This window comes from Gorilla gorilla, chromosome 10, assembly GCF_029281585.2.
Source record: "Gorilla gorilla gorilla isolate KB3781 chromosome 10, NHGRI_mGorGor1-v2.1_pri, whole genome shotgun sequence".
Lineage (NCBI taxonomy): Eukaryota > Metazoa > Chordata > Mammalia > Primates > Hominidae > Gorilla > Gorilla gorilla.
In genome coordinates, this window is record NC_073234.2 from 18,125,712 (window position 1) to 18,151,422 (window position 25,711).

General features: G+C 47.2%; 1 protein-coding gene across 42 annotated transcripts in view; it reads left to right on the forward strand.

The window, feature by feature from the left end:
• The window catches only part of CACNA1C (calcium voltage-gated channel subunit alpha1 C), a 720,825-nt gene that overhangs the window by 515,341 nt on the left and 179,773 nt on the right, over window positions 1-25,711 (forward strand). For 24 of the 42 annotated variants that reach the window (XM_055357540.2, XM_055357554.2, XM_055357546.2 and 21 more), the window contains exons 7-9: window positions 5,226-5,422; window positions 16,858-16,961; window positions 24,837-25,009. In XM_055357540.2, coding sequence (XP_055213515.1) covers window positions 5,226-5,422; window positions 16,858-16,961; window positions 24,837-25,009 — 474 coding nt within the window. Of the gene's footprint in view, window positions 1-5,225; window positions 5,423-16,451; window positions 16,556-16,857; window positions 16,962-24,836; window positions 25,010-25,711 lie in introns of all 42 variants that reach the window. The other 18 variants (XM_063694557.1, XM_063694558.1, XM_055357545.2 and 15 more) reach the window with 5 other exon arrangements.

Consider the following 25,711-nt stretch of genomic DNA (forward strand, 5'->3'; position numbering starts at 1 on the left):
GAACCAATAAATTTATATGAATTGTGTGGCCCTGTGAGAGCTCATTTTAAGACTCCTTAAAAACTGACTGTGGTATGTCTGAAGTTCATGCAGTTGTATTGAAATTATCAATGACCCATTTGACCCAAACTCCTCAGGAAGTCTCAGACATGTGGAGTCTCAAAGATTCCCCATCAGTTCAGCAGTGAATGATGGTGAGGCCCTCACTAACAAAATGGGGGAGAGCGAAATGGTAGAATTCAGCCATCGAGCCAAAGATGGCGGCCCTGCTGTGCAATCAGAGGTCTGTGCACCACAGAGTAAGGAGAGGGGCTCCAAAACTGCAGGCGATTTCCATCATCCTAACGAGAAAGCAGTCCAAGAGTGTTTTCTGCCGGTGGTGGGCTCCTGCAAGGGCCGGTGAGGATAAGCGGCCCTGAGTACTGGTTGGAAGCCCAAGGCTTTGTTACCAGGCCTCAGAGACCCTGGATAGTCAGAAAATGGTGAGCATGGTAGACAAAGAAAGCATGGCACGAGGAGGGAGCCGTCCTGAAGGCCATAGCCGTAGGGCCCAGTGAAGAGGTCGCCCCAACGCCGCAAGTACCGAACCTGTCATGGCCTCCTCTTCTCTTAGGACAAAGATAAGACTTGGCCTCCCCAATTGGAATGGCCAATTTAGGATCACATTGTCCACCCTTGATAGTAAACAGGACCAGGAAAAGTGCCTGAGAAGTTGCCTCCTACCAAGAAACTCATCAGATTGTTTATGTGATGGGTTTATCTTTGCCTGCAAGTTCAGAAGAGAAGTAGGCTCCCATCACAGAAATGGCCATGAGCCAAGGGGGCCAGGACAACAGCAGAAGTGCTCCAGAGAGAAGGGCCCTGCCAGGCTCCATGAGAAGGTGGCCTCACTCATTCGCCTGAGTCAGAGTCCCTGCTGGGAAGAGGGGCCCAGGACACAGCTGCAGAAGCCTGTCCTCTCAAATACTCTGCAATCAGGAGCTTGCTGTCCCTTCATTCCCAAACCTGCCGTCTGATCACAAGCCAGGACCCACTCTGTCACTCTTAGCACAACACGATGCCGCTGCCATCAAGCCCTTGTCCACCCACATAGTCGGCAGTGCAGACAAGGAGGGAAAATATGCGAGAACCCAGACATATCTGTGCAGCCGTGGAGTAGAAAACCAAATACTTGCAGGCTTTGAAACCAACCCCTGAGTGTTTTGGAGAGTTTTATATAAACTTTGGAATGGGTGGTTTAATTTCTTTCTTTCTTTCTTTCTTTTTTTAAAATTTCAGACTTTGGATTGAATTACCCTATTTTCTGCAAATTCAGATTACACAAAAGTGCTTTGCGAGCCTTTGTTGTAATTTTTGATGAGATTTACATCAAATTCTTTTTATAGTCCAATATTATTTCACAGACTGTGAATTTTATGTATCTCTAGATTTCAAAATATGTTTGATTTTGAGTCATGTTTCCAATAAAATCCATAAAGAAAGTTATGGAATTGTCCAGGTGAACCATGTTCTACCTCTAGACTGCCCTTCCAGGGAGCAGCCCCGGTGAAGACGGTCTCAGAAGAGGCGGCGTTTCCCTAATCCCGGAGACATCTGCAAGGCGCCTTCTCAGCTCCTCAACAGACACATCACCATATGCCGATACCTTTTGTTTCCGGTTGTCCCATCTGTTTGATGGTGTGCTGAGCCAGGTCACTCTGAATAGCTTCCCAATCACAGTAATTACCCCTGAGACTGGCACAGAGCTGGTTGGCTAAAACCTAGAAATGAAATCATCTTCATTCTATTCACTCCTTAAAGTTGAGTTTTAAAAAAGTAATTGTTTGTCTTTAGTGATTTCTCCTTGGAATCACTAACTGGAGCTCTCCCAGGATTGCATGTTTGTGTTGGTATTAACTGCGTTTCTAACTCTCTCCGAATCGTCGCCTCCATTATTTTACCAAAAACTTAATTTGGACTTTCCAGAATGACTCTACCTCTCTTCATTTCTGTCTTAAAATGTAGAACCTGCATTGCTTTGTTTCTGTCTCCCACTTCATGTTCCCACTTTCCTCCCCAGGACTTCATGACTCTGCAAAAGAAAACTAACACATTTTTACATTTAAGCAAATTTCTCCTCACCCTAGAGTGTGTGTTGCTAGGACCTGCTGATTTGTGTGTGTTCACATTTTTTCAAGTGTTCACTTTAGCGCTTTTTATAGATACCTATTTTTACCAGATCATCACTGCTTCTTAATTGTTCTCAAATCTTTTTCATTATTGTTCAAATCGGATTTTAAATAGCAGAGTGGCACTAAGCCTTTAGATAATGTTTCTGAATCTCATCCCTTTCTCTCTTATTAGTGAGATCACTTCCCCTTGATGCCATTTTCTTTTTCACAGATATTCGTAAAATCCCCAGAGATGTTTTCCTTTCTCGAGGACACTCAGAATTCCCTTTGGCAGCCTTCTCCTCTTCCCTGTTTGTGACGTTTCAGGAACTGAGAGTGCAGGGAATGCTGTCAGATGAGTGGTCCCAATGTAAAGATTAACTGCATCTTTATTCTGCGAAAAAGCAAAACATGAGAAAAAGATGCAAGAAAAAGATGCAAGCTTCCCCTTCACTTTTTCACCCTTTGTCTTTGTCCCGTCTCTGCTATCATTCCAGTACTTTTATCACAGTGACTGAACACGTCTCCCTAGAAAGCTATGACTAGAATGGGTGAGAACCCAACATAATTAATGATCTAATTGGCTCTTGGTTTTCCAGTCTCTCAGCTCTCAAATTTTTCGGTGCTTATTATCCACTTTTTCATGTATTATTTAGGCTTAGGATTTATGTTTTAGCCTCCCCCTTTTTTGTAGCATCACGTCCAAATCTCTAAAGATTTCACATTTTTAAAAGTCATAAAAAGTTGTAGTTAGAGGACTGCTTATTTCAGCTGCGTTAATGGAGCCCTCCTGGGAGCTGGACCCTGAAATAAGGAAATGGTGTGGATACTGTCTCTCTAACAGTTCAGGGACCAGCAGTGCAGACCTTTGCACCTTGATCAACAAACACAGGACTCACACACAACTTTAAGCACTGGCCCAAGAATAAGCCAGGAAGCAGCATTATTCATAATAGCCCAAACCTGGAAATAATCCAAACGTCCATCAGCTGGTGAATGGATAAACATACAATGAAATACACTGCTCAGCAATAAAGAGGAACAGAGCCTACTGATATATGCAGCAGCACGGATGAAACTCAAAACATTATGCTAAGTGAAAGGAGATGGACATAAAAAGCCTCATAGTGTGTGATTCCATTTATATGAAATTTTTAGAGGAGGCAAAGCAATGGAGACAGAAAGCAGATCAGGTTGCCAGGGACTGGGGATGGGAGGAAGGATTGACTGCAAGCAGGCAAGGGGGGTTTCAGGGAGTGATGGCCGTGCTTTAAAATGGATTGTGGTTATGGCTGCATGACTATATAAATTTACTAAAAATAATTAAGATGTACATTTACATTGATAAATTCTGAGGCATGTAAATTATAAGTCAATAAAGCTGATGGGGTCAGTGAGAGAGAAAGAGAGGAGAGGAGAAGGAGGAGGAGGAAGAAAAGGAGGAGGAGGAGGAAATGACAGAGGAGGAAGAGGAAATGAAATTGACAGAGAACAAGGAGGACGAGGAGGCCACAAAGATGACCACGAAGGTGATGATGACAATGAAGAGGAGGAGGAGGAGGAGGAGGAGCTGCCACTGCTGCTGGGAAGACACAATCGGGCATATATTTTCAAGTAGACTCTATTCTCCTAAGAATTATCTCTTACTTAAGGATTAATATTTCTCTTCTGGTCTTCCTCTTGGGAGTGAACAGTTTCAGATTTAAAGCCACCGACTGAGAATCAGCCCACCGGCCAGTCCTGTTCAATGCACAGCCTAATGTAGGCAAAGTAATCACACTTATGATTGTTTTGATATATATGAAACCAGAAAATAATCCTGGGTTATCTGTTGTCTCTAAATGAAGAACTATAAGCAAATTCTCTCTCTCTCTCTCTCTCTTTGGAAGTGTATTTTCATTGTTATAGCCAATCATTTATTTGTTGGAACTGGGGTCTCTTCTGTCTGTTATTGTCATTACTTTGTCTAAGGACAGGACAATGTCCTTGATTTCACAAACTTTTGTGAATTCCACACCATTACCTTCCATAGCCAGAGCCAAGACTTTCTCAGTGTTTTCCCATAATGGAAATTTTTAGATCAGTCAGGTCTTGTTTAAATTTACCGCCAATCTCCACACTCAAAATATAAGTCACATCTTCATTCGTTAATTTGCTGGGAGCTATTCCCAGCACGTGAAATTAGTCCAACTGCTGCCTTTAGCCACAGACACTGTGTTCTACTGTTTCCTGACAAAGCCCCGTCCGTACTGAGGAAGCACACTCCCTGTTATTCACTGCCGCTCTATCTTGATTAGAGGTCAGAAAATGATTCTTCTCTTCTGAAAGGTATTCATGCTGCAGAGCAAAGGGCAGAGCTGCGAAGTCCCACATGACATGCATGAAATACAGTCAGTAGTGTGTACTCACAGGCTGTAAGGAAAACGGCTGCAGGTGATCCCTCTCCCCGGCAGTCAGAGTCCATTTTCCGTCTTTCGCCTATGTAAGGCTTCACTGTAAAGTGACTTGTGTCCCTGGCAATGTATCCTCTAATACATAGTGGACCCATATTGTTAGAAAGCATTATTGGATGGGATGGGTTGGCTAACTATGTGAAAGAGTCTTTGCATTGGTATTGTCCTTACCCTAAATTCTGGTATTCCAATACAAGTGTCTATAGAACTCTACCACCAGAAAAAGAAAATATGGACTTCTAATCGCTTTCTGGGTCAGTTTCCACTTGCAGTGGTGGCATCATCATTATTTTTTGATTGGCCATTTGATTTTGAGGCTGACATGTTGCAGCAGAATGGGCAATAGAAATCAATTACTGAGATTAAAATACAGCTTTTACAACAGTGAGTGGAAAGGACTGACCTTCTAAATTAACGGCAGCCTAAGTGGAAAGCCTACTTTCTTATGTTGCTTAATTCACATCTGGGGACCTGATTTAAACATGTCTTGCACTGTTGTTGCCATGGTTGCTTTGCCCATCCCATCAACCTCATCCTGTCACTTTTCTCTCTGACTTCTTTCTCTGCCCACATCTCTCCCTCCCTGCTGCTCCCGTCTCCTGTCTTCTTCTGGCCATTTGAGATGTTCCAGCAGAAGATGACCCTTCCCCTTGTGCGCTGGAAACGGGCCACGGGCGGCAGTGCCAGAACGGCACAGTGTGCAAGCCCGGCTGGGATGGTCCCAAGCACGGCATCACCAACTTTGACAACTTTGCCTTCGCCATGCTCACGGTGTTCCAGTGCATCACCATGGAGGGCTGGACGGACGTGCTGTACTGGGTACGTAGCATGAGTGGGCAGTCAGAGGGTGGGGGCACAGGGGCCGTGAACCCTTCCCTGACACCTCCTTTTCTCCTCCTCCCCATGGTCTTGGGGTCACATACGCATCTTGATGGAATGGTTGATGAAGAGCGTCTTTGATTTCTTCCAGGTCTTGCCTGAGAAACAAGGCATGAGCTTTTCACCCTAACGAGTCCCCTCCCCCACCCGCCAGCCTTAGGGGAAGGTCATTTTTCCAGTGCGTCCCACAGTGCAAAACCCTGGTGTGCAGGCATGGATGAGCTGGCCAGGCTGGCACAAGGGTTCCGTTCAACTCCTCCTCCCATGCAGAGTTCTTTCTGCCCTCATCCTTTTCTTGCCTCTTTCCTCAAAAGGGAGCTAGAAGGCAGAATTGTGTATTCTTAGGGCTGAAGAGAAAAAGTCCTGATCTTCTAAAAAGAAGTTATATAAGGAAACCATTTTTATTGAATTGTGTAGCATTGTGACATGCTATTCGATTTTTAGTTTTTATTTTACTCTTACCTTAACATATTAGAATAGTCCATCAGACAAATGCATTGGCAGCATTTTTACTATTCCCCAAACATGCTGCTGGTCATGTGATGCCTATTTAGAAATACACTTTTTTTTTTAATTTTTATTTTACTTTAAGTTCTGGGATACATGTGTAGAACGTGCAGGTTTGCTGCCTAGGTATACATGAGACATGGTGGTTTGTTGCACCCATCCACCCGTCATCTATTAAGCCCCACATGCATTAGGTAGAGAAATACCACTTCTCGGGAGCCACCCAATCAACGGTAAATCTTCATTTACATTAAAGTTGCCCCTTTTATTATCCAGTAGCCAACACTACTTTGCTGCGCTTCGAGCCTCTGAAGTGCCAGATTTTTGTACAGCCTACCCCACAGGCAAATCCACACTGCATATTTGAGCTGTCTCGATTCTGGCAAAGTCCATTATTAGGAAAAACTCCAGAAAATTTATTCTTCATAGTGTCTCCAACTTCAGCCTGAGAAATGACTTGCCAGAATCCAGTGTTGTCCTCCAGAATTTGGGCGAATAAAGCAGGCTGCCAGTGTTAAAAATACCATCTCCTTCAGAGTTTTGCAAATAGGCAAATTTATTTGGCCATCATGAAAACAATCTAAGAGCCTGCTCAGGGAACATGTCTACAAACCAAAGCAGGGAAGAGTGAGAGGGGAGCAAATGCTTCCCGTTGAGCAGAGCTGCCAGATCAAAAGGAAATCATGCCAAGAGAGGCGTTGACTTCTTCTTGAATCGGAAGGAAGAGTTTTGTAACTGTACGGAGATTTGGTGCACAGTATTCTGTCATATGATTTCTTTAAAAGCACCATGTCCTGTTGATTCAGAATCCCTCTTTCTCAGTTTTTACATGATAGCCAATATGCCAAAACCCAGTGTTGCTATGACATGTGTCCCTCTCTCTGTAAGTGACAACTTGAAACTTGCCCGAGGACCTTGTACCCAGCAAACATTTCCTGAGTGTCCTTGCCTGCCAGGGGTGCTCCTGGGCTCTGAGGATTCAGTCATAAATAAGATCCAGTCCAGTCCAATTATCTCAGTCTAGGAAGCCAACTAAATTCTAAACTGAGTAATGGCAGTATGGCTGGACCCATGCCGCGGCAAAGCTGCTGTGTTGTGATACTTTCAAAAAGAAGACAAAGGTCAGAACCCCTCTGCCTCAAACTAAAATGAAACACTGGAAAACATTTCTGAGATTCATGCTCAATAAGACCTTGGTTTTGAATAATTTGTAAGACAGAAGGAGTTGAACTTATTACACTTAGGGAAACTTATTTTGTTTAGCAAAGCAGACCAAATTCCCAAGCGGCCCTAGCTGGTCCTTCTTCCTGGGGTGGGTCCCTCTGACCAGCCAAGGACAGAAACATCCTTCTGCCAATAGGCAGTTTCTGCCTACAAGCCACATAGGATAAATGATTGTGTGGTACTGTGCTTTGGGGCCTCATCCCATAAGCTTCAGACCCATGCATTCTATGGCATCAAACTGAGGGCAGGTGGCAGTGGAGGGTGGGTGGAGGGTAGGAATAGATATGACTGCCTTTGCTGATGTATTTTTGTGTTCTTCCTTCACCACTCCCTTCTTCTCCCACCACCACAAGTCACTGATGCCCCACCAGCCAGATGTGATCCAAAGAAATACTGTCATAATGACAGCCGGGGCGGGGAGCAGAAGCAGCAACAACTGCAACCCCCAATTTTCAGCAGCTGTGTTGTGCCTTCTCCCCTGGGGAGCGTGTGATAGCGCTCAGACTGGGAATGGAAACAGTGTCAGAGGTGAAGAAACAATCCCAGGCTCATGGGACATGCCTCTCTCTGATTTTCCCAGCACCTTCCCAAAATGGCCATGTTGTGTGTGTGTGCATTTGTATGTGTGTGCATGCCTGCAAGCGTGTATACACACACGTGCACATACACACACCTAAAACTGAAACTTGGGTATTCATGATAGAAGCCCTGCCTAGCCCAGTGCTCCTGCTTTCAATTTCTCTAATTGCTTTGACCTTTCTACGGCTGTTTCTTCCTTCTTCCTCCCTCTCCCTCTTCCTTTCTCTCCAGTGTCCCTCCTCCTTAGCTTCTAGGCCAGTATCTCTAAAGCACAGACTCTCAAATCTCAAAATGTTCTAGCATCAAACATAGAGCTTTGTAAATATAAAAATACCCAAACCTCCCTCAGAGCCATTGAATTAGAAGCTCTAAAGTCGGGGCCCCAGTATCTGCATTTTGAAAAAGCTCTCCAGGTGATTCTGATTTCCAGGCTGGAGTTTGAAAACGCTGGAAATCTAACCTATTGAACCTCATGGTGCTGGTATGATGCTGCTGGCTTTGAACCCTTCTAAGGAGATAGTTTCCACAGGGAGGAGGGGGAAATAAGGCCTTTCACTCAGAAGAATGAATTGTCCTTCAGGCACAAAGGGCAAGTCTAAAGGACTTGAGAAGGAGCAGCCAAGATTTTCAAATATAGTAATGCATGGAAACCCCAGAGCTCCATTCATTATAAATCACCAAACAGCTGGAAAAGAGTAAGTCACTAAAGCATCAAAGAAGCGATTGGTCAGCTGCTGGTTATGGCCTGAGACAGAAGGGATCAGGGAAGGCACCTAGCAGATGGCAGCACTTGCTTCCGGTTGTGGATGATACAGTATCTTTCTCTTTTCCTCTAACATCCGTTATTGCATTCCATTGTTACGATTTTAAAGAGTGGACTAAAAATAAAATCAGACTTGGTCAAGTAATACTTGAACATTGCTTCAGCTATGAAAGCCATTGGCCATGCATTGCATTGAGGCTCCAACAAGCCGAGCAATTTGCTGAAAACATTTCTTCTACCTAATATCCTGTTTGAGGAGTGTGCAGATGACAGAATAAGGAAGGGTGGATACCGGGGATTTGGAAATGAAACAAAACTCGGGTTTGGTGTATAGTTTCCTTAGGAAATTACTTCTTAAGCCAAAGGCTCATCCTTTACTCTCAGAATGTCCAAGACTCTTAAAAACAGATGGGTAGGTGTGGGGAGTGTGATCAGATAAAAAGCGCTGGCCTTCTTCAGAGGCAGTGAAGCACCAAGGAGGGAAGAACCTAATGTGTAACGTTACCATTGTTTTCCATTCTTAGTTTCACGTTTTGTTTTTTTCAAAAATCTAAACATCCCTAGCCTTTTGCACATCATTCAGGGCTGCTTGTCTCCCATGGTCTACGCATGTGCCATCTCAAAGATGTGAAGGCTGCTGGGTCAGCCTCCTTTGCAGGACCTTGTCGATAGGATTCATAGGCATGCTCTGAGAATTCCAGTTGGTTTGAAACTCTGAGCATGACCTCTTACACATTGTGGGCAGTCACAATCAGGTAACAGAAATATCCATCAATTAAACATCTTTTCAGTGCTGACTTTGTGTTCAGCACTTGAGATGAGGCCCCTGCTCATGGGAAACAGAATGACATGGCCACTGATAGGGGTTGGGGACACACGCAGAACGTTGCAGGTGAGAATTGTGGGAGGGGGGCAGCAGCTAGACTAGGCGTCGCACTAGAGGATGTGTTTCTAGCTCTTTAGGAATCTCAATGCCTGGATAATTCATCAGGAGCATTCTGTTGACTTCTGTCCACCCCATGCCCTTCTGGGATCCCCAAGAATGTTGCACACTGTGAACCACAGTAAAGAGCCTCTGGCCCGTGTTATCCTGGGTTCATGCCCCTTCCCATCCTATTGGGGCCACCCTCTTCCTGACACCACCCATTGCCCCTGCATTAGTTTCTCCGTGATCAGTTCTTCAACTGATTTTTTTTTTACAAGTTAAAAATTAAACTTAAAAATTAGGTTATAAAAAATACTTAATGAGAAATCATCTAAAAGAAAGATTTTTTTAGAGTCACAAATAGTGTGTTCTCTAGAACCTGGAATTTGTGTTGGTTCAGCCAACAGGAGACCCTTGGAACAAAAATCTAGTGAGTTAACTTTTCATAAGTCACTTGTCAGCTCCACCGTTCATCTTGCCATCCCACTATGTGTCTGGATGTGCGGAGAAGGTATTTCTATTAAATTCACACACACACGACAGCTATTAGTCTCTGGTATTGGTGCTGCTGAAATATCCCTCGTTTATGACAAAGACCTTTTCCATCCAAGCAGGTTGAATTGGGTGTTTTACCCTATTTTGTCTACTCCATCTTCACAAAGCCATCTCCTTTCACTGCAGAATATAGAGTTGCTGAAGGCTTCATAAAAGTTAGAGCTGAATTCTGCTGATGACCTAAGAGTCATTCTAAGTGAGGAGCTGAGAAACCCTCAAGTAACCCAGAAACAGTGTCTAGGGCCCTTTCTCAGGTATCGGAGTAGAGACCGTGTTAGGACCTCTGTGATCCCTGACTTTTCACCTGCCTCCGTGCTACCCCCAGAGTGCACCTGTTGCCTAAAATGGAGAATCCCTGATCTAAACAGTAAACTGGCTGTTCAGAAGCATATCAAGGAAGAGAGTCAGCATCTCTCAAAGCCGTTCTTTATTTATTTATTGGGTTTCATTTTATTTATTTTGCTGGTATTAGATGAGTCCTTATGATTCTGTAATTTAATTTAGCAAACATTTATTGAGCATTTGCTGTTTCCTGGGACGAGGGATGTGGGAGCACAGAGAAGAACAAGGCCTGCCCAGGCAGTTCAGGTCTAACTAAAGAGGTGCAGGACATGTGGAGGAACACAGCTGAGCCATGTGGGGCAGTGCCCTCTGTGGGAGCAGGACAGCCCTGCGGGGCACAGAGCACTCCAGGACCAAGTGGGGCTTTACTGGACCAGGAGAGAAGGCTCTTCTGCCTGGGGAAAGCAAGCTTTGTCTCAGTTTGGGAGGCTGCAGAGACCTGGGTTTTAGGTTCTCTCAACATCGCTATGGCTGTCAGCCAGTTGTCTCCTGCACAGGTCTTCACACTGGGGCCCACTACTCTCTATGACAGCTCCCAACCTCCCACATGATGTCAGCACATGAGTCCATCTGATTCCAGGGAGTTTGAAATGCATGGAGGAGCTAATTTTGTTGGCTTGCCTTGGTGCTAGGAGCTTGTTGTTTTCTTCCCCCATGTAAACTAAGCTTTTACCTGGGCTCTGAGGCACTCCTGGGTTTTCAGCACTCAATAAGCAGGTGCAGGGGTGGGGAGCAGCCAGGTGGAGCCTGTTCCACAACTTCCTGCTCACTTGGTGCTCCGTGAGGTAGCTGCCCGTGTCCCAGCAAGCAAGGTGACGTAGGTTCTGAAAGCCGCAGGTTGATGGAGCTATTGCCCTGAGCTGACTGGTGTTCACTGGCAGCAGCAGATCCTGTCCCCCAGTGACACTCAGTGTAAAGCACCGTGGCTTTCACAGATTTACACCTCCTGCCTTTCGATGGCAGGTGTCAGCCTCTCTCTCGACATTTGCTGAAACGATTCAGCCTTTTTGGATCCACAGTGCCTGTGCCAAGAACCTTACGGGAAAGGTACACACAGCTTGAGAACCCGTGGAAGTCTGCTGGGCTGGGGAGTTGGCCTTGAGGAGAGGGGCTAGGGAAGCTTATTCCCCTGTTTATCTTTTTGGGGAAAGATAAAAAGTGGACTTGAGGGCTTAAATCTGGGGTTCCCTTCAAGGAATTAGATGCTGGTTTCCGAAGGGTCTTTGATAGTGTTCACTCAATGCTCCCTCCCTTTGTAGTGAGGCTGTTTCAGCCAAGGCAGGGGCCGTCCTGCCAGTACTTGGGCCTGGAGGCCCTCAAGGCTACAGACAATGAGCTGACTTTCCTTAGGAAAGTCAGGAGACCTGAGGAACACGGCTTAATGGCTCTAGAAGACCTATCCCTTATTTCACCTCTAAATAAGGGTGTCAGCAATCTGGGTCATTTGTTTTTTAAATCTGACTTTATTCTTTGTCTTAATAGCTCCATTTCAGTCGCTTTAGGACATCAATCTCATGACTCCAGGTATCGCCCTACTTCACAGCCACCCAGCTTTGTGTGCTCTCTACTCAGCTGCCCCCCCCCCAAAGTAGGTGGCCCAGAATAAAGAGGAGAAAGTAAGAGGGAAGTGAAAGGAGAACTTTCCTTTCAGACCAGAGCCAGGCAGGCCAGAGAGAATCACCTTCTGTGGCAGCCGAGCATTGCTCACCCAGGCAGTGGGGTTCTGAGGACCACCCTGGCCTCGTCCATCTCCATGTCTCATCTGTCCTCCTGCTTCCTGCCCTCGCCTGCTGTTCCCCATCTCGAACCTCTAAAAAACCAGCCCACAGCCCAGGGGGGGACCAAAGCAGAAGTGTGGGACGGCGAGGGGGACCCGTGAGTTTCCTCTTATGGTCCTGGCTATCTGTGGGGCCATGACCTTGAGGTCTGTAGCTCCCCCTTTGAAGTCCTTCATATGCTGGAAGCCTCTCACCTTGTGTGTGGCGCAGAAGAAAGGATTCCCAGACTAAGCTCGGGCCTTAGGAAATCTCCAAGGTGCGTGGGTTTGTGTGGCCTCCAAGGCTGCATTTTCTGTGAGGTTAAATGTTCACAAAATTTAAGGGGTGTGAGGAACTAGTGAGGAAAGATTTCATTTTGAGGAAGTTGCCTGGGCGCCATGGAGCCCAACTCCCACTCGCCATCTGCCCAGGCTCCAGAGGCAGCTTTGGGAGGGGAACTGTGGTGAGCACGCCGTGGCCTCCTGGAACTGGCTGCTCCCACGTGTCCTGAAGACGGTGGGGTCTGTGACCCAGAGAGGAGCAAGGGGAGAGTTTGCCAAGAACAGACCTCCTCTGCCACTCTTGATCCCCTGACGCACACGGGGCAAGCTCCTTTGGGGTCGAACAGAACAGACCAGTTGTTTGGAGTAGGTCAGTACCATGGGGTTCTGCATGGGCTTCAGGGTGCCAGCGTGCCCTCAAGGCTGTCTGCAGGACACTGTGTGTGTGCAGTGCACATTACTGCTGGTGGGAGTCCATAGTTCTCAAAAGCTTTTCCTGACTGCCCCACCCTCTCAAAAAAGTAAAGCAGGCCGGGGGCAGTGGCTCATGCCTGTAATCCCAGCACTTTGGGAGGCCGAGGTGGGTGGATCACGAGGTCAGGAGATCGAGACCATCCTGGCTAACACGGTGAAACCCCGTCTCTACTTTAAAAAAAAAAAAAAAAAATTAGCCAGGCGTGGTGGCGGGCGCCTGTAGTCCCTGCTACTCGGGAGGCTGAGGCAGGAGAATGGCGTGAACCCAGGAGGCGGAGCTTGCTGTGAGCCAAGATCACCACTGCACTCCAGCCTGGGCGAAAGAGTGAGACTCCACCTCAAAAAAAAAAAAAAAAAAAAAAAAGTAAAGCAATACTCATTTAGAGGAAAAGAAAGGGACTGCTTCTGACCCTCCTTAGCAGGATTTACTCTAGAGAGGAAAAGCTACAAGGACACCCACAAGCTCCCCCTGACCTTGGATCCAGGTTTCCCTCTTCCTCGGCAGGTGCCTGGGACTCCCATTCCAGGGCTGTCTCAACCCCATTGCCTTCCCTGTATCAGAGAGTCCGATACAAAACAGAATCCTTACACAAGTAGGCGCTCAGTAAATACTTGTTGAACAAACGTGGACTCTGATGTGACCACTGCTAAGAATAATCAAAGAATGACCTCACGGTTCCCATCGTCAAATGGGACCTGCAGACCACAGCCCATCGTGGCCAGCACGGCTGTCAGTGTGGCCTGTGGTCAGGCAGCTCATGTGGCTCTCATGCCTTTCTCTCCCTAATCTCGTGTCACCAATCCCACCCATCCTGTATTGGCTCGGGTTTGTTTTTCTTCTCCTGGTGCTGAAGTCTGGTGTGGTTTCCCTTGCACTGTTGGTTCAGACAGTTACCTTATCGCTAAAGGAAAGCTCCCAGGCTCCCTGGGATGGGGACAGTGTCTGACACACAAGGACCTTTCACCCCGCCTCTCCTAACAGCTGCTGTTTTGCTGGATATTTTAGTAGTTCAGCCACTGGGAGAATCTTTGCAGCCAGGATGGCTTCACAGCCATAGGCTCTATTTTTAACAATTGCCGACTTCTGCAAACCTCCACGGCTGTCATAGGACCACATGGACTCTGGGGCTTCCTTCCTGCTCTTTATCTCCATTGCCTTCAGTGGCTGTGCAGTGCAAGGTTGACACAGGCCTGCTGAGCCTGGCCCTTGCCCCCCTCAGCCTCACGCAGACACTCTTCCACTGGTGGAAGCCTTCTGGGAACCTGCGTGCTTCCTTCTGCAGTTGCAGCTGCCAGCCCGCACTGTAGCTGTCTGGTCATTTCCTGTCTCCCCTCCGCAAGGATTTCATGTTTACAGCACAGTACCTAGCACATATCAGGTTCACTCATTCACTCAAAGAGCATTAGCTGAGGACCTACCATGTGCAAGGCATCCTTGTAGGCACCTGGGGTACACCCGTGAACAAAGCAGGCCAGAACCACCTGTCCTCGGGGAGCTCACATTCTAGCATGGAAGACAAACAGCAAATAATACACGTAATAAATAGGTAATGATATAGTTACCAAGTTAGAAGTGCTCTGGGAAAGCAAACCAGGTGTGAGAAAATGGGCATGCTCAGTAAACCCACATTCAATTGAATTTCACGATGGCACGGCCAAGTGGTCACACACTGGGAATCTTCTTGCCCCAGACACGATATTTGCACTATGCACAATGATTATGTTGGGTGAATTTTCCTAACCAAAATTTAGTAATATCAGATACATCTCAATGGATCTGTAAAGAACATATTGGGATGTAACACTTCATACCAGTCAGACTAGCTAGGTGTCTTGGTACTTCTCAGTCTTTTATTCCCGGCATGCAGAGAACATGTTTATCCAGCGTACTTAGACAAATGCATGTGGCTGCTGAAGCTGCGAAGTCCAAGGGCTGAGGGTATTACTATCCCACCTGCCTGAACTCCTTTGAGGCCCCTGGGTGGAAATCGTGGGGTGGTTATCAAACTTGAGCATAGCCTAGAATCACCTGGGATGGTTAATATGCAGACTGTGGGCCACCCTGAGATCTTGGGGGCATGGGGCAGGAATCTGCTTTGTTAATAACTCTCCCAGATGTTTCTGATGCTGGTGGTCCTTGGACCACACTTTGAGGAACACTGCTATGCAACCTTGTGGAGGTACATGGAGAGCCACACACTTGTGTTGTTACATTTGAAATTGGGAGCTATGGAGAGAACAATGTGATCAGTGGTGCTCAAGCATGCATCAGAATCACCTGCAGGGCCTGTCAAAACGGGTTGCTGGGCCTTCCCCACCGTGTCAGGGTGAGGTCTAGGTATGTGCATTTCTGAACAGGTCCCCAGATGATGCTGAAGCTGTTCATCCGTGGGCCACACTTTGAGAGCCATTGATGTGAATCATTCAGGACACTTGAGTGCCTTGGAAGTTTGGGTTTCTATGAGCTAGTTTCACAAGGACAAAGTTGGGTGCATTTTTAGGAAGCCAGAACTTAACTCTGTTTAGTCAGAAGGCATCAGAAGAGATAGATTTGAGAAACTAAATCAGAATAAATTTCCTCTGATGGAAGCACAGCTCTGCAATTTATCTTCGCGTCCACCCTCCAGCCAGTGGTGAGCTAATAAATGTTTAAGCATCTCTTCTTAGGGTCAGCGGGCACAGGGGGCTGATTTATTGCTTGCCTATCTCTGTGGTGTAAATACTTCCACCATGGTCAGTTTCAAGCTACCAGTGTGGTCAACGAACACGGAGCTGGGAAGAGATGTGCGCGGTGAGCTCCCCTCAGCCCCCAGGAGCCCGCTCCGGCGCACCACTCCCTCTGGCTGCCGTAGGGGTTTGTGACCTTTCAGGGCGTTCTCCACCATTCAGTAGTTACAGTCAGTTTCCACATTAAGGACCATTTACCTCTAAGCTGTGGTTGCAGTCACAGGACCCTTCTCTGAATACATAAACCAAAATGATTGCCTCTCCCAGCCGGTGGCCCGCAGTACGTGTGAAGCACTGGGGTTTAGCCTCTAACTTCCGGGCTTGGCCCACGGTCCAGGTGGCCAAGGTTATCTTTTGAGGACGGTTATCTTTCCTCACACCTCCTCTGTGGTTTCAGTTCTCCAGGCCTGTCAGTAGGAGCTGACGCACTTCATACACCAAGGTCAGGGGCCTCCGGGTGCAACAAAAGGCTTAATGTCCAGGCAAACCCAAGTGAGTTAAACCATCCCATGCTGAAGAAATAATTTTTTGAGGTGACCCATTTTCTCAGACAAGTGAATAGAAAACATTGGAGAAATGTTTCTTTTTCAGAAAATAAAACCACAGAGAGACAGAGTGATTCCTCTTGAGGCAGAGCGGGCCGAGGTCCCCTTCGGTCACAGGAGGTCCTTTGAACATGGGCGATGCCCTGGGTAACACGGGTAACCTGGTGCACACGAACAAAGCCCACGTTCAGCCCCGTCTGTCCCCTCCCAATCTGCTCACACCTGCTGCCTGCTTCTTTGCTGTAACCCAGTTCTGCTTCTTCTTTCCTAACTTTCCTTCGTCTTTCCAGATGCAGGACGCTATGGGCTATGAGTTACCCTGGGTGTATTTTGTCAGTCTGGTCATCTTTGGATCCTTTTTCGTTCTAAATCTGGTTCTCGGTGTGTTGAGCGGGTAAGCTGACCGTTTCTATGTCCTCTCCACAACGCAGCCGAGCAAGGTCTCAGGTTCCACTCCGTACATGCCCGGGGTCCTCAGGGATGGGACCCTGACAGGCCCAGGAAAACCACAACAAAGCCTCTGTTCAACCACAGATTCTGACCCATTGGCCAGGCAGGCTGTTTGGCCTCTGATTTGCACCTAGAGGGTCCCCGGGTCCTGGCGCTGCGTGGGTCAGTGTCTTGGGAGCCGGGGACCGGCACTGGCCGTGCTCGGTTGCTGAGTGTGCCTCACTAACTATCATTCCGTTCTTCCAGGTCAATGATGCCGTAGGAAGGGACTGGCCCTGGATCTATTTTGTTACACTAATCATCATAGGGTCATTTTTTGTACTTAACTTGGTTCTCGGTGTGCTTAGCGGGTAAGCAGGACCAAGGAAAAAGGTCTTGATTTTTCCATTTATTTTTATTTATTCTTTCTGCTATTCCTGGCTGTATTCTTTTTCTGGCTCTGATGAACCTGGGATAAGGGGCCACCACAGGAGCCTTGAAGTGGATGTCCTTGTCCTGGCTGGGTAAAGGGTCAGATGTGCCACTGGTCTTGGTGGTGGACAATGGAGGAGAGCTGGCTTCACCACAAAAACTGGGTCCAGCAGGCCCCTCCCAGCCTCAAGTAGCTGTCCAGGCAGGCAGGGCACTTCTCCTTGTGCCTTCGTGGCCTCTGGTGAACAGGCCTGGGTAAGAAAAGACTGGTTTAAAACATAAACAAAGACAGACTCAAAATCTAATTCTCATTTTACTTCATAGACTGAGCAGTCTATCTCTGAGTTTCCTTTTCTGAATGGAAAGGACCCTTAACTGTTTAAAGCCATAGATTATTTAAGAATAGAGGAGATGGGATGCAATTTCCTCTAACTTTATATCTAGTTGGCTGCAAGTATCACATCTACCTAATTTCAGCCCTTGCTCAGATGAAGTTAGAAGTGGTAGAAGTAACCGGGCATGGTGGTGCACACCTGTAGACCCAGCAACTCAGAAGGCTGAGACAGGAGGATCACTTGAGCCCAGGAGTTAAAGGCTGCAGTGAGCTATGATCGTGCCACTGCACTGCAGCCTGGGCAACATAGCGAGACCCCATGGTAGAAGTAGCACGTGGTTGGAAGGAAGCACCTGAGGATGGCCACCTTTTCACCATGGAAACGCACAGGATATTTCCTCAACCCACTTTCTTCTTCAGAAGTCCACACCAGCCATGCCAAGGCCTAACACCTAAATGCTCCTGGTGACCTGCTCATGGGTAACCCACTCTGCTGCCTTTGCCACTTGGGGGAGGGGGTAATCTACTTCTACTCTGCTTGAGACTGGTCAGCTGCTTTGCAGAGTCTTTCCTAAATGTCTAGAGAGGTTAATGCTGGGAGAAATTTAGGCATAAATACAAAGATTGCTCTCCACTTTCCCCCAGTACCTAAACTGGGAATCGCTACTCCCAGCTCCTACAGCTGCCCTAATGCAGTGCAGAGCAGTGGGCTTGGCCTTCAGAGCTGCGTAGAGGGAAGAATCTCCTCCCAGCTCTTCCACCTCACATGGAGAATGGCCCAGTAGAGACCTTGATGACAAAATGCCTTTTGCCAAGGTGAGGCCACACAGGAGACTAGTGCCTTCCATCAGGGATAACAGTGATGAGCAGAACAACGTAAGTCCCTGATTCATTGCCTGGAAGGTAGAGAGGTTTTCAGTTTTATGTTCAAACACAAGAAAATGCCCATGTGTTTATATGTGAATCTCTAAGGAAAGGATTGAAAAAATCAACCTCATCACCCTGAATGAAAGCAGAAATTGAGGCATCCCAGCTCTGCCCTTGCTGGGTACATAATGTTGGGTGGTTTCACCTTTTTAAATCTTAGTTTCCCCATCTGAAAAAGTGAAGATGATAATTCCAATGCATAGGTGGCTGTGATGATAGAATAAGATCATTTTCAGAATACTTAACACAGTGGTATATAATAAGTGCCCAGTAATGGTGCTATCATTACAATGATTATTATTTACTTGGTGCCTGTTATAACTGGAAGTATAGAATCATCAAATGTTAGACATGCTCCAGCCTTTCCTCTTAAAGATGAGGAGCGTGAGCCCAGAGATGTTAAGTGATTTGTACAACGTCACTTCCCTGGTAAGTAGCAGAACCAGAGCCAGCCCTCAAGGCACCGCCTCCCATGAGATCTATGATGAATGAGCTTGAACTGCAACACAAGCCACAGCTCAAGACTTAAAAGAATGTAACTCCACTTTCTTCCCCTGGAGACTGGGAACCAAATCTGAGCAAGTAACCCCCCACCGAGAGCCTGAAGTGGAGAATGAGGGCTGGGCCCTGAGGGTCCTCCCTGAGCAGAGCGTCTGCCCAGGAATCAAAGCAGTGAAGTCAAGTGACAGAAGCTGCTGATGTTGGGGAAGAAGCCACTTTGAAGGCCATATCTTGGCTGACTCAGCCTAAATGCGCTAGGGTGTATTTAGACCTCTCACCCCAAACCTGGAGCTTAGTAATATTCAAAAATGTTGGTTGACTCAGAACAAGAACATTAAGGCTGTTTGACCTCTGAACTTAGGAGTCTTTGAGTCGATACGCTGGTCTTTCCTGGAGACCTTCCCCAGCCTCTGTTTCCTGACCTGTTCTGAGAGCTGCCGTCTGCTCCTTGCAGCGCCTGAATCACTGATAGAACATCTGCCAAGGCTTCCTTGGCCAAGGGTCTGCCCTAAAGAGCAAAGATGTGTGTATGGGTGAGCACCTCCCCTTTCTGGTTTAAGGAGGCCTCTCCTCATGTGTCAAGGGCTGGCCACTCTGAATTGGTTGCCCCCGCCCCATGCAGTGCCAAAGCTGGAATCAGGCTTCTGTTGGCTGACCACTCAGAGGCAACGGTTTCCAGTCAGTGTCTTGATTAGCCAGGACCATAGAATAGTCACACACTTACTGGGTGCAGATGTAGTTGACCATGCAGTCAAACACCCACTTATTCATCAGACTTCTGATTAAGCTACACTTCCAGAAGCATTCAAAAAGGTCTCGCTGCTCCATGAAATTGACTGTCACAGTGATAGCATTAACAGTCACTAGCATTCTGTGTCAGGCTCTGTGCTCGGCCCGTTCGCTAGATTTGCTCAGTTAATGCTCATGGCAACTCAGTGAGCTGGTGCTATTCCTGTGTCCATTCTACAGATAAGGAAAGTGAAGCTCACCAGGCAAAATGACCTCAATTCCAGCAGGTGAAAAATGCAGGATGCAGAGCCCAAGCGATGTGAATCCATCACTTCTATCCCTGACCTCTGTGGTGTACTCTCCCCAAACCCATAGGACGGGTTCATCCCATGCTTTTAAATGACAGGCGAGAAATGGAGAGGGGAAGAGCAGAAGCTGCAGTGGGAAGGGTGGGAGGAGCGAGCAGGCAGGCACAGAAGCAATCAGCACAGACTGCGGGAAACAGCCAGCAGGCACACACAATCCCAGCAGGAAGCTGCGAAGGCAACCGCCCAGAGGCCTGCAGCAGGGCTGGGCTGTTTAGCAGAGGGGCCGGCAGCCCTGCAGATCTTCATGGCCCTTGAAAGAGAGCAAAGCCACTAACTGAATAGCACTGCAGTCTTGGAGCCTTCTGGGACTGGGAGAAGTGGGTGTGAAACCCTACATTCCAACAATTAAGGATAATATGATTTTATAGCCCAGCGCAGTAACTCATCCTCATAAATTATGTCCTTCAGTCACTAAGGAAAGATTGAACGGTGCTTGGTGTGTTGTGCTTGTGAAGGTAGAGAAGATGACTCCATAAAGCTTCCATTTAAAGTGTGGAAATTCAGGGCTGCGCATGGTGGCTCGTGCCTATAATCCCAGCGTTGGGAGACTGAAACAAGAGAATCATGTGAAGCTAGGAGTTTGAGATCAGCCTGGGCGACATAGTGAGACCCTTTCTCTACAAAAAAAAGTTTTTTTTAATTAGCTGGGCTTGGTGGCAGCACCTATAGTCCCAGGTATTCGGGAAGCCGAGGTGGGAGGATCACTTGAGTCCAGGAGTTTCAGGCTGCAGTGAGCCATAGTCATGCCACTGCACTCCAGCCTGGGTGACAGAGCGAGACTCTGTCTCTAAAAGTAAAAAAGAAAAAATTTTTAATGGAAATTCAAAGACTTTTGGCCCTGAGAGGGTTAGACCTCTTCTATCTGGAGCATGCACACATCCAGAACACCTATTTCTGATGAGGCCAGATAAAGTCAATATAAAGAATAGATATTAAAGGATTTTTTCAAAATACTTTATTATCTGATGGTCCTCACATTAACCCTATGCAAGACATAGGACTGGTGCTCTTATGGATAATAATCAGATTATGATTACTTCCCCTCAGAAAGCTCAATCTCCAGCCGACTAGAATAAAGACAACGGTGATGATGACATTCTTGAAATTGCACTTGAAGCTGTAATGAGGTGGAAGCCTCTGGACTCTGGTTGCTTTTTGTTTTAAGCGATTGCAAACAGAGGGCTTGGGAAGTGCGCCTCCAGTTGGCAAGAGGCCCACGATTTCTTACATAGGTAGTCATCCCATCCCTTTTCCCACTGGGAGATGGGCATGTCTTGTCCCCAGAAAGCAGAGGACCCGGGAGGTAGGCATTTTACAGCCAGGAAGTATCGCTGGACCATGGCCCCACAGTTAAGACACAGTATCTGGGACCAGAAGAAAGCAATAAAAGGTCAGGACACACGTGCCTTGTGGGTGGGAGCAGAAGAGATGGCCCAACATACACAGTCATGTTATGGAATGTAACCCTTACATGTTATGGAATGTAACCCTTATTCATGACGGTTACATTCCATAAAGTCAGCACAAACATGAAGTAGTGGACACTGAGACGTTGGTCCTGAGGAACTACAGAGTTATTTCCTGTGAGCCTCTGCTCACATTTTGTCAACCAATCAATACATAACCTTGTTTTAAGTGTGTTTCTATTTAAAGACACCTTATTTAATATATATGATTGATTCATGAACATTAAACTCGTGGCCACCAGCACCGTGACTCACACCTGCGTGAAGCTTATTTAATGCACGTGTTTTCTCTGTGCAGCCCGTCATAGCCCTCCTGCGCATAGTGACACAGGACGGCACTTCAGCATTACGCTTGGGGCCATTTTAAACAGCAAAATCACCAACAAAAAGCACAAAAATGAGAAAACATGGCACTAAGTGGACGGTGAAAAGGACACCTCACAGTATGAGAGCTGAATTGGGAAGGCAGAACTCTACATGCCCCTTGTTTGGCTTCAGCGGGAACATGTAGAGTTTTTGTCATCTGCACATGTCCGCAGATGACTAAAAGTGCCACGAGTATTGATTCTGGAGTTACAAACACATTTTAGTGAGTAGGTGCATTTGTAGATGTGGGATCCACAAATAAGGAGCCTGGGTGGTATCGATGATCGAAGGGCCTAGCACACCTCGGGCTGTTGGTTGGATTCCACACACACCGCCCTGTGCATGCTTCACATCGCTGAGTCCTGGCCCTTGGCTCTCCACACCACCCCTCATTTTTCATGTTGGCCATTGCTGGCGAGAGATGCAGTCCTGTCTAGTGACAAATCCCACAGCTGTGACTGATTGTCTTGCCGGCTCCAGTCCCTGGGCCCAGTGCAGACTGTCAGGCTGGGGCTCCATGTCTTCATTAGCTCAGTCCCCAGAGCAGGAACATGGCTGGCATCCAGGCAAGGAGATAAAGAGAGCCAGGCACTGCCACCAGCAGATCCTTTACCGCGGGAAACCTTGGCTCATCTTCCATCCAGCCTCAAGCCTGTCTGTGCCTCACACTCCATGGGATCCAGCCATGCTCCAGATCTGACTAAAGCCCTTCTCCATCCCTCTCACACTCCCAAAACACATCCTTCCTCTATGAGGAAAATTATCTTCAAGCCAGGCAGAATCACCAGCCAACCTCGTGTTCTGTTTCTCCCCCTGTAATGTTTATTTTAGATCCCCAGAGGCCTTGGGGTATAGATGGTGAGCTTCATTCCATGGGACTGATGCTGTAAAACAGGATTGGGCCAATTGTCCCTACTCCAGTTGAGTCCCAGTCCTATTCTCCCAACTCCAAAAGAAGTATGGGTAGGTGTTTTGTAACCAGAACTTGAACCCTCTGCAAAGTCACTCAAAAGAGCTCAAGTGAGCCCTTACAAGGGACTGTGAAGTTCAGCCCCTTGCAACTCCAAACCCACCCCAGAGGGGTGCAAATGGAGGTAGACAGAAAGACAGTCAAGAGAGGAGGCCTTGAAACACAGTTTTTGGAGTTGATTTGCATAGGGAGAAAAATGCTATAGGAGGTTACTGTCTCCAGGAGCAAGACTAAGGCCCCGAAGGCTTAACCAGGTACAGGGGATAAGAGGTTAGGAGGAGAGGGGATGGCATCTCTCTATGATCATCCCCAGAAAGGAAGGAGCAAGGCTTCCCTCGCCATTGTGAGCTGTCAATCTGTCCCTTTTCCCTAGCATAAAACTCCTTGGGAAAGAAATGAAGGTACCCGCTGGTTGGCAGGAAGCCCAAGAAACAGCAAGTTCAATCCAATTAGAATTGGATTCAATCAAATTTAAGAAGAAAATTCAATCCAAACCAGAGCATCATTAAGGCAGCAGTTGAAGAGAACTGGTTAGCTTGAGAGCCCCCACATTCTCCCAATTAAAAAGTTCCCTAGGCCCCACCCCAGCCCCAACTCCATCTCACCATAAAGACGGTGCATGCTGAAATCAGTGCTCTCCCAAGTGGCACAGGCCAAATGCAAGCACTAGGCAGTGCAGGTAGTGATGGAGCTGCCCCACATGACAGTAGACTCAGGAGCAGAGCCGTTTGCCCTCTTATGGTTTGTGGTGCTGTCCCTCCTTCCATGGTGCCTTTCCTAGAGTGTGGCTTCAGCAAAAAATTCTCCAAGGTGCTTCCAGCAGCCTCTTGCCCTGAACTGGGCCTTCATGGGTGAGAGAGGAAGACATCATGACTCCAAGAATTAACCAAGATGTCCTGTGCATGTACACACACACACACACACACACACAAATACACACATACATGCACCACCGAGGGCCTCATTCCCCAAAGACTGCATATCAAAACCAAAAATACTCCCCTATACCTATTTTGCAAGAAAAGGCAGACTTGCTTTGAGGGTTGAGAATTCACTTTGTTGATGATTGCCTTCTCCTGCCAGCCTCCTCCTTGCTCAGAAAGTGAATTCGAAGTCAGAGAGAAAATTAGGACAGAATCATAGAAAAGAAATAGTTATTGTGTCAGAAATTTTTCAATAGGCCATTCTTCCAGCAAATCCCACTCCAGTTTCAATTTCTACTCATTATTACTTTAAATTAAATGCATCATTTAACTTTTATATCATCTTGATTTTATGTATTTTTCTATTCTGATTGGATTTCTTTAAACCAAAAGGGCAGCCCCCAGGACATTTTCTTGTGTTTGGAATCTTCATTTGTCTCCATGTGGGAGAGAACCTTCTCTAGATTAGAAATCCTTCCAGGAATGCTGAGTGGCAGGTTGAGCTCATCATAAGAATAGAGATTGAGGACATTAAATCTCCTGGGTCCCAAATCAGTGGTATACTGGTAAATATTTAACAATTGGCTCTCTATGGGGAAAGCCCTGGTTTTCAGCATTTGCCAGTTACCATGGTGTAAATATTCCCACTGTGGCCGATCTCAAGCTACCAGCGAGACATCCCTAAAGCCAGAGTTGGGAAGAGACATGAATGATTGGCTCTCAGGACCTGGGGCGAGTGAGTGGGCTTTGGTACACTGCCAGTCCTAACACCTTGTGTCACCTGGAGACCCTTGGGAGAATTTTAAACTACCACTCAATACTGGGTGGGATGGAAATGCATGTTCTGGAATGGTGGTGGAGGTTTTTAGTTACTGCTTGGAACGGGTTCCCAGGTCTTTGGAGAACAGTTATTAAAAAGCAAAGCCTGTGATCATGATCCAGGAAAAGAGGGAGATGGACTTCATCCATCCCCTTAAGCCTCTCCTGGCCAGTGTCAGGAATGTCCCCTTACTGACGCTTCCCATCGAGGTGAGAGTAGACCTAACCTAGGCTGACTAGCGGAGCTGTCTGTGGAAAGTAGGGGTGTGTGGGCAGGTTTCTCCCTGCAAAGCAATTAAGACTCTTGTTTCTCCTTATCTCCATCTCTCCTTCCATCCTCGACCTTTCTCGGTGCTCCCTCCTTCTCTGTGCTCTCCTGCCCTGCCCTGCCCCTCCTCTCACTCTCACCAGAGAGTTTTCCAAAGAGAGGGAGAAGGCCAAGGCCCGGGGAGATTTCCAGAAGCTGCGGGAGAAGCAGCAGCTAGAAGAGGATCTCAAAGGCTACCTGGATTGGATCACTCAGGCCGAAGACATCGATCCCGAGAATGAGGACGAAGGCATGGATGAGGAGAAGCCCCGAAACAGTGAGCAGCCGTCTTCTTCTGTGTTTGGGCTGGGTTCTGGGGGAGAGGAGACAGCATCGGGGTCAGCACAGAACTCTGACCGCCACCCTTTCTTGGCAGCCCACGGGGTGCCTTCCTGGAGCAGCAGTTATCTCACTGATGGCAGTCACTTGCTGCACACAGACATCGGTCACATGTGGGAAATCATAACTGTCGATCTAGAAAACCTCATGCTCCTTTTAGAATATTTCACCTTAAAAGACCGTTGAGATTTTGCTAAGGCAGAGGCTTTTTTAAAATCAGAGATCCTTCTCCTCCAGGTTCCACCTCTTTGGGCAGGGGCACAGGCTTCCCGTTTGAAAGCACAGGCTTGTTTAAAAGGAACAATGTGTGCCAAGCAGCTGCCTGGAAAACTTTATACCTGCTCAGGATTCCTTCCCCCTTTGCAGATTTCCATGCACCACTGAGCTTTCTCATAGGAAAGGTAGTCAAAGGTTTTCCTTAAGGGGGTTAGATTCAAAGACCTGGGGAAGTGCTAAGTGGGAGTGTTGGGGGAAGCCCAGAGGAATTCGGCAGAATGCAATTAGGTGATGGAAGTTGAGCCAGTTCCCTTCCTCGGGGGTTCACGTGGCCCCTTGTTGGATAGGCTGTGGCTGAGATAGAAATGAAAGTGATGGATGACATTGACTCACAAATACGTAAAAAATGATGGATCATGAAAAT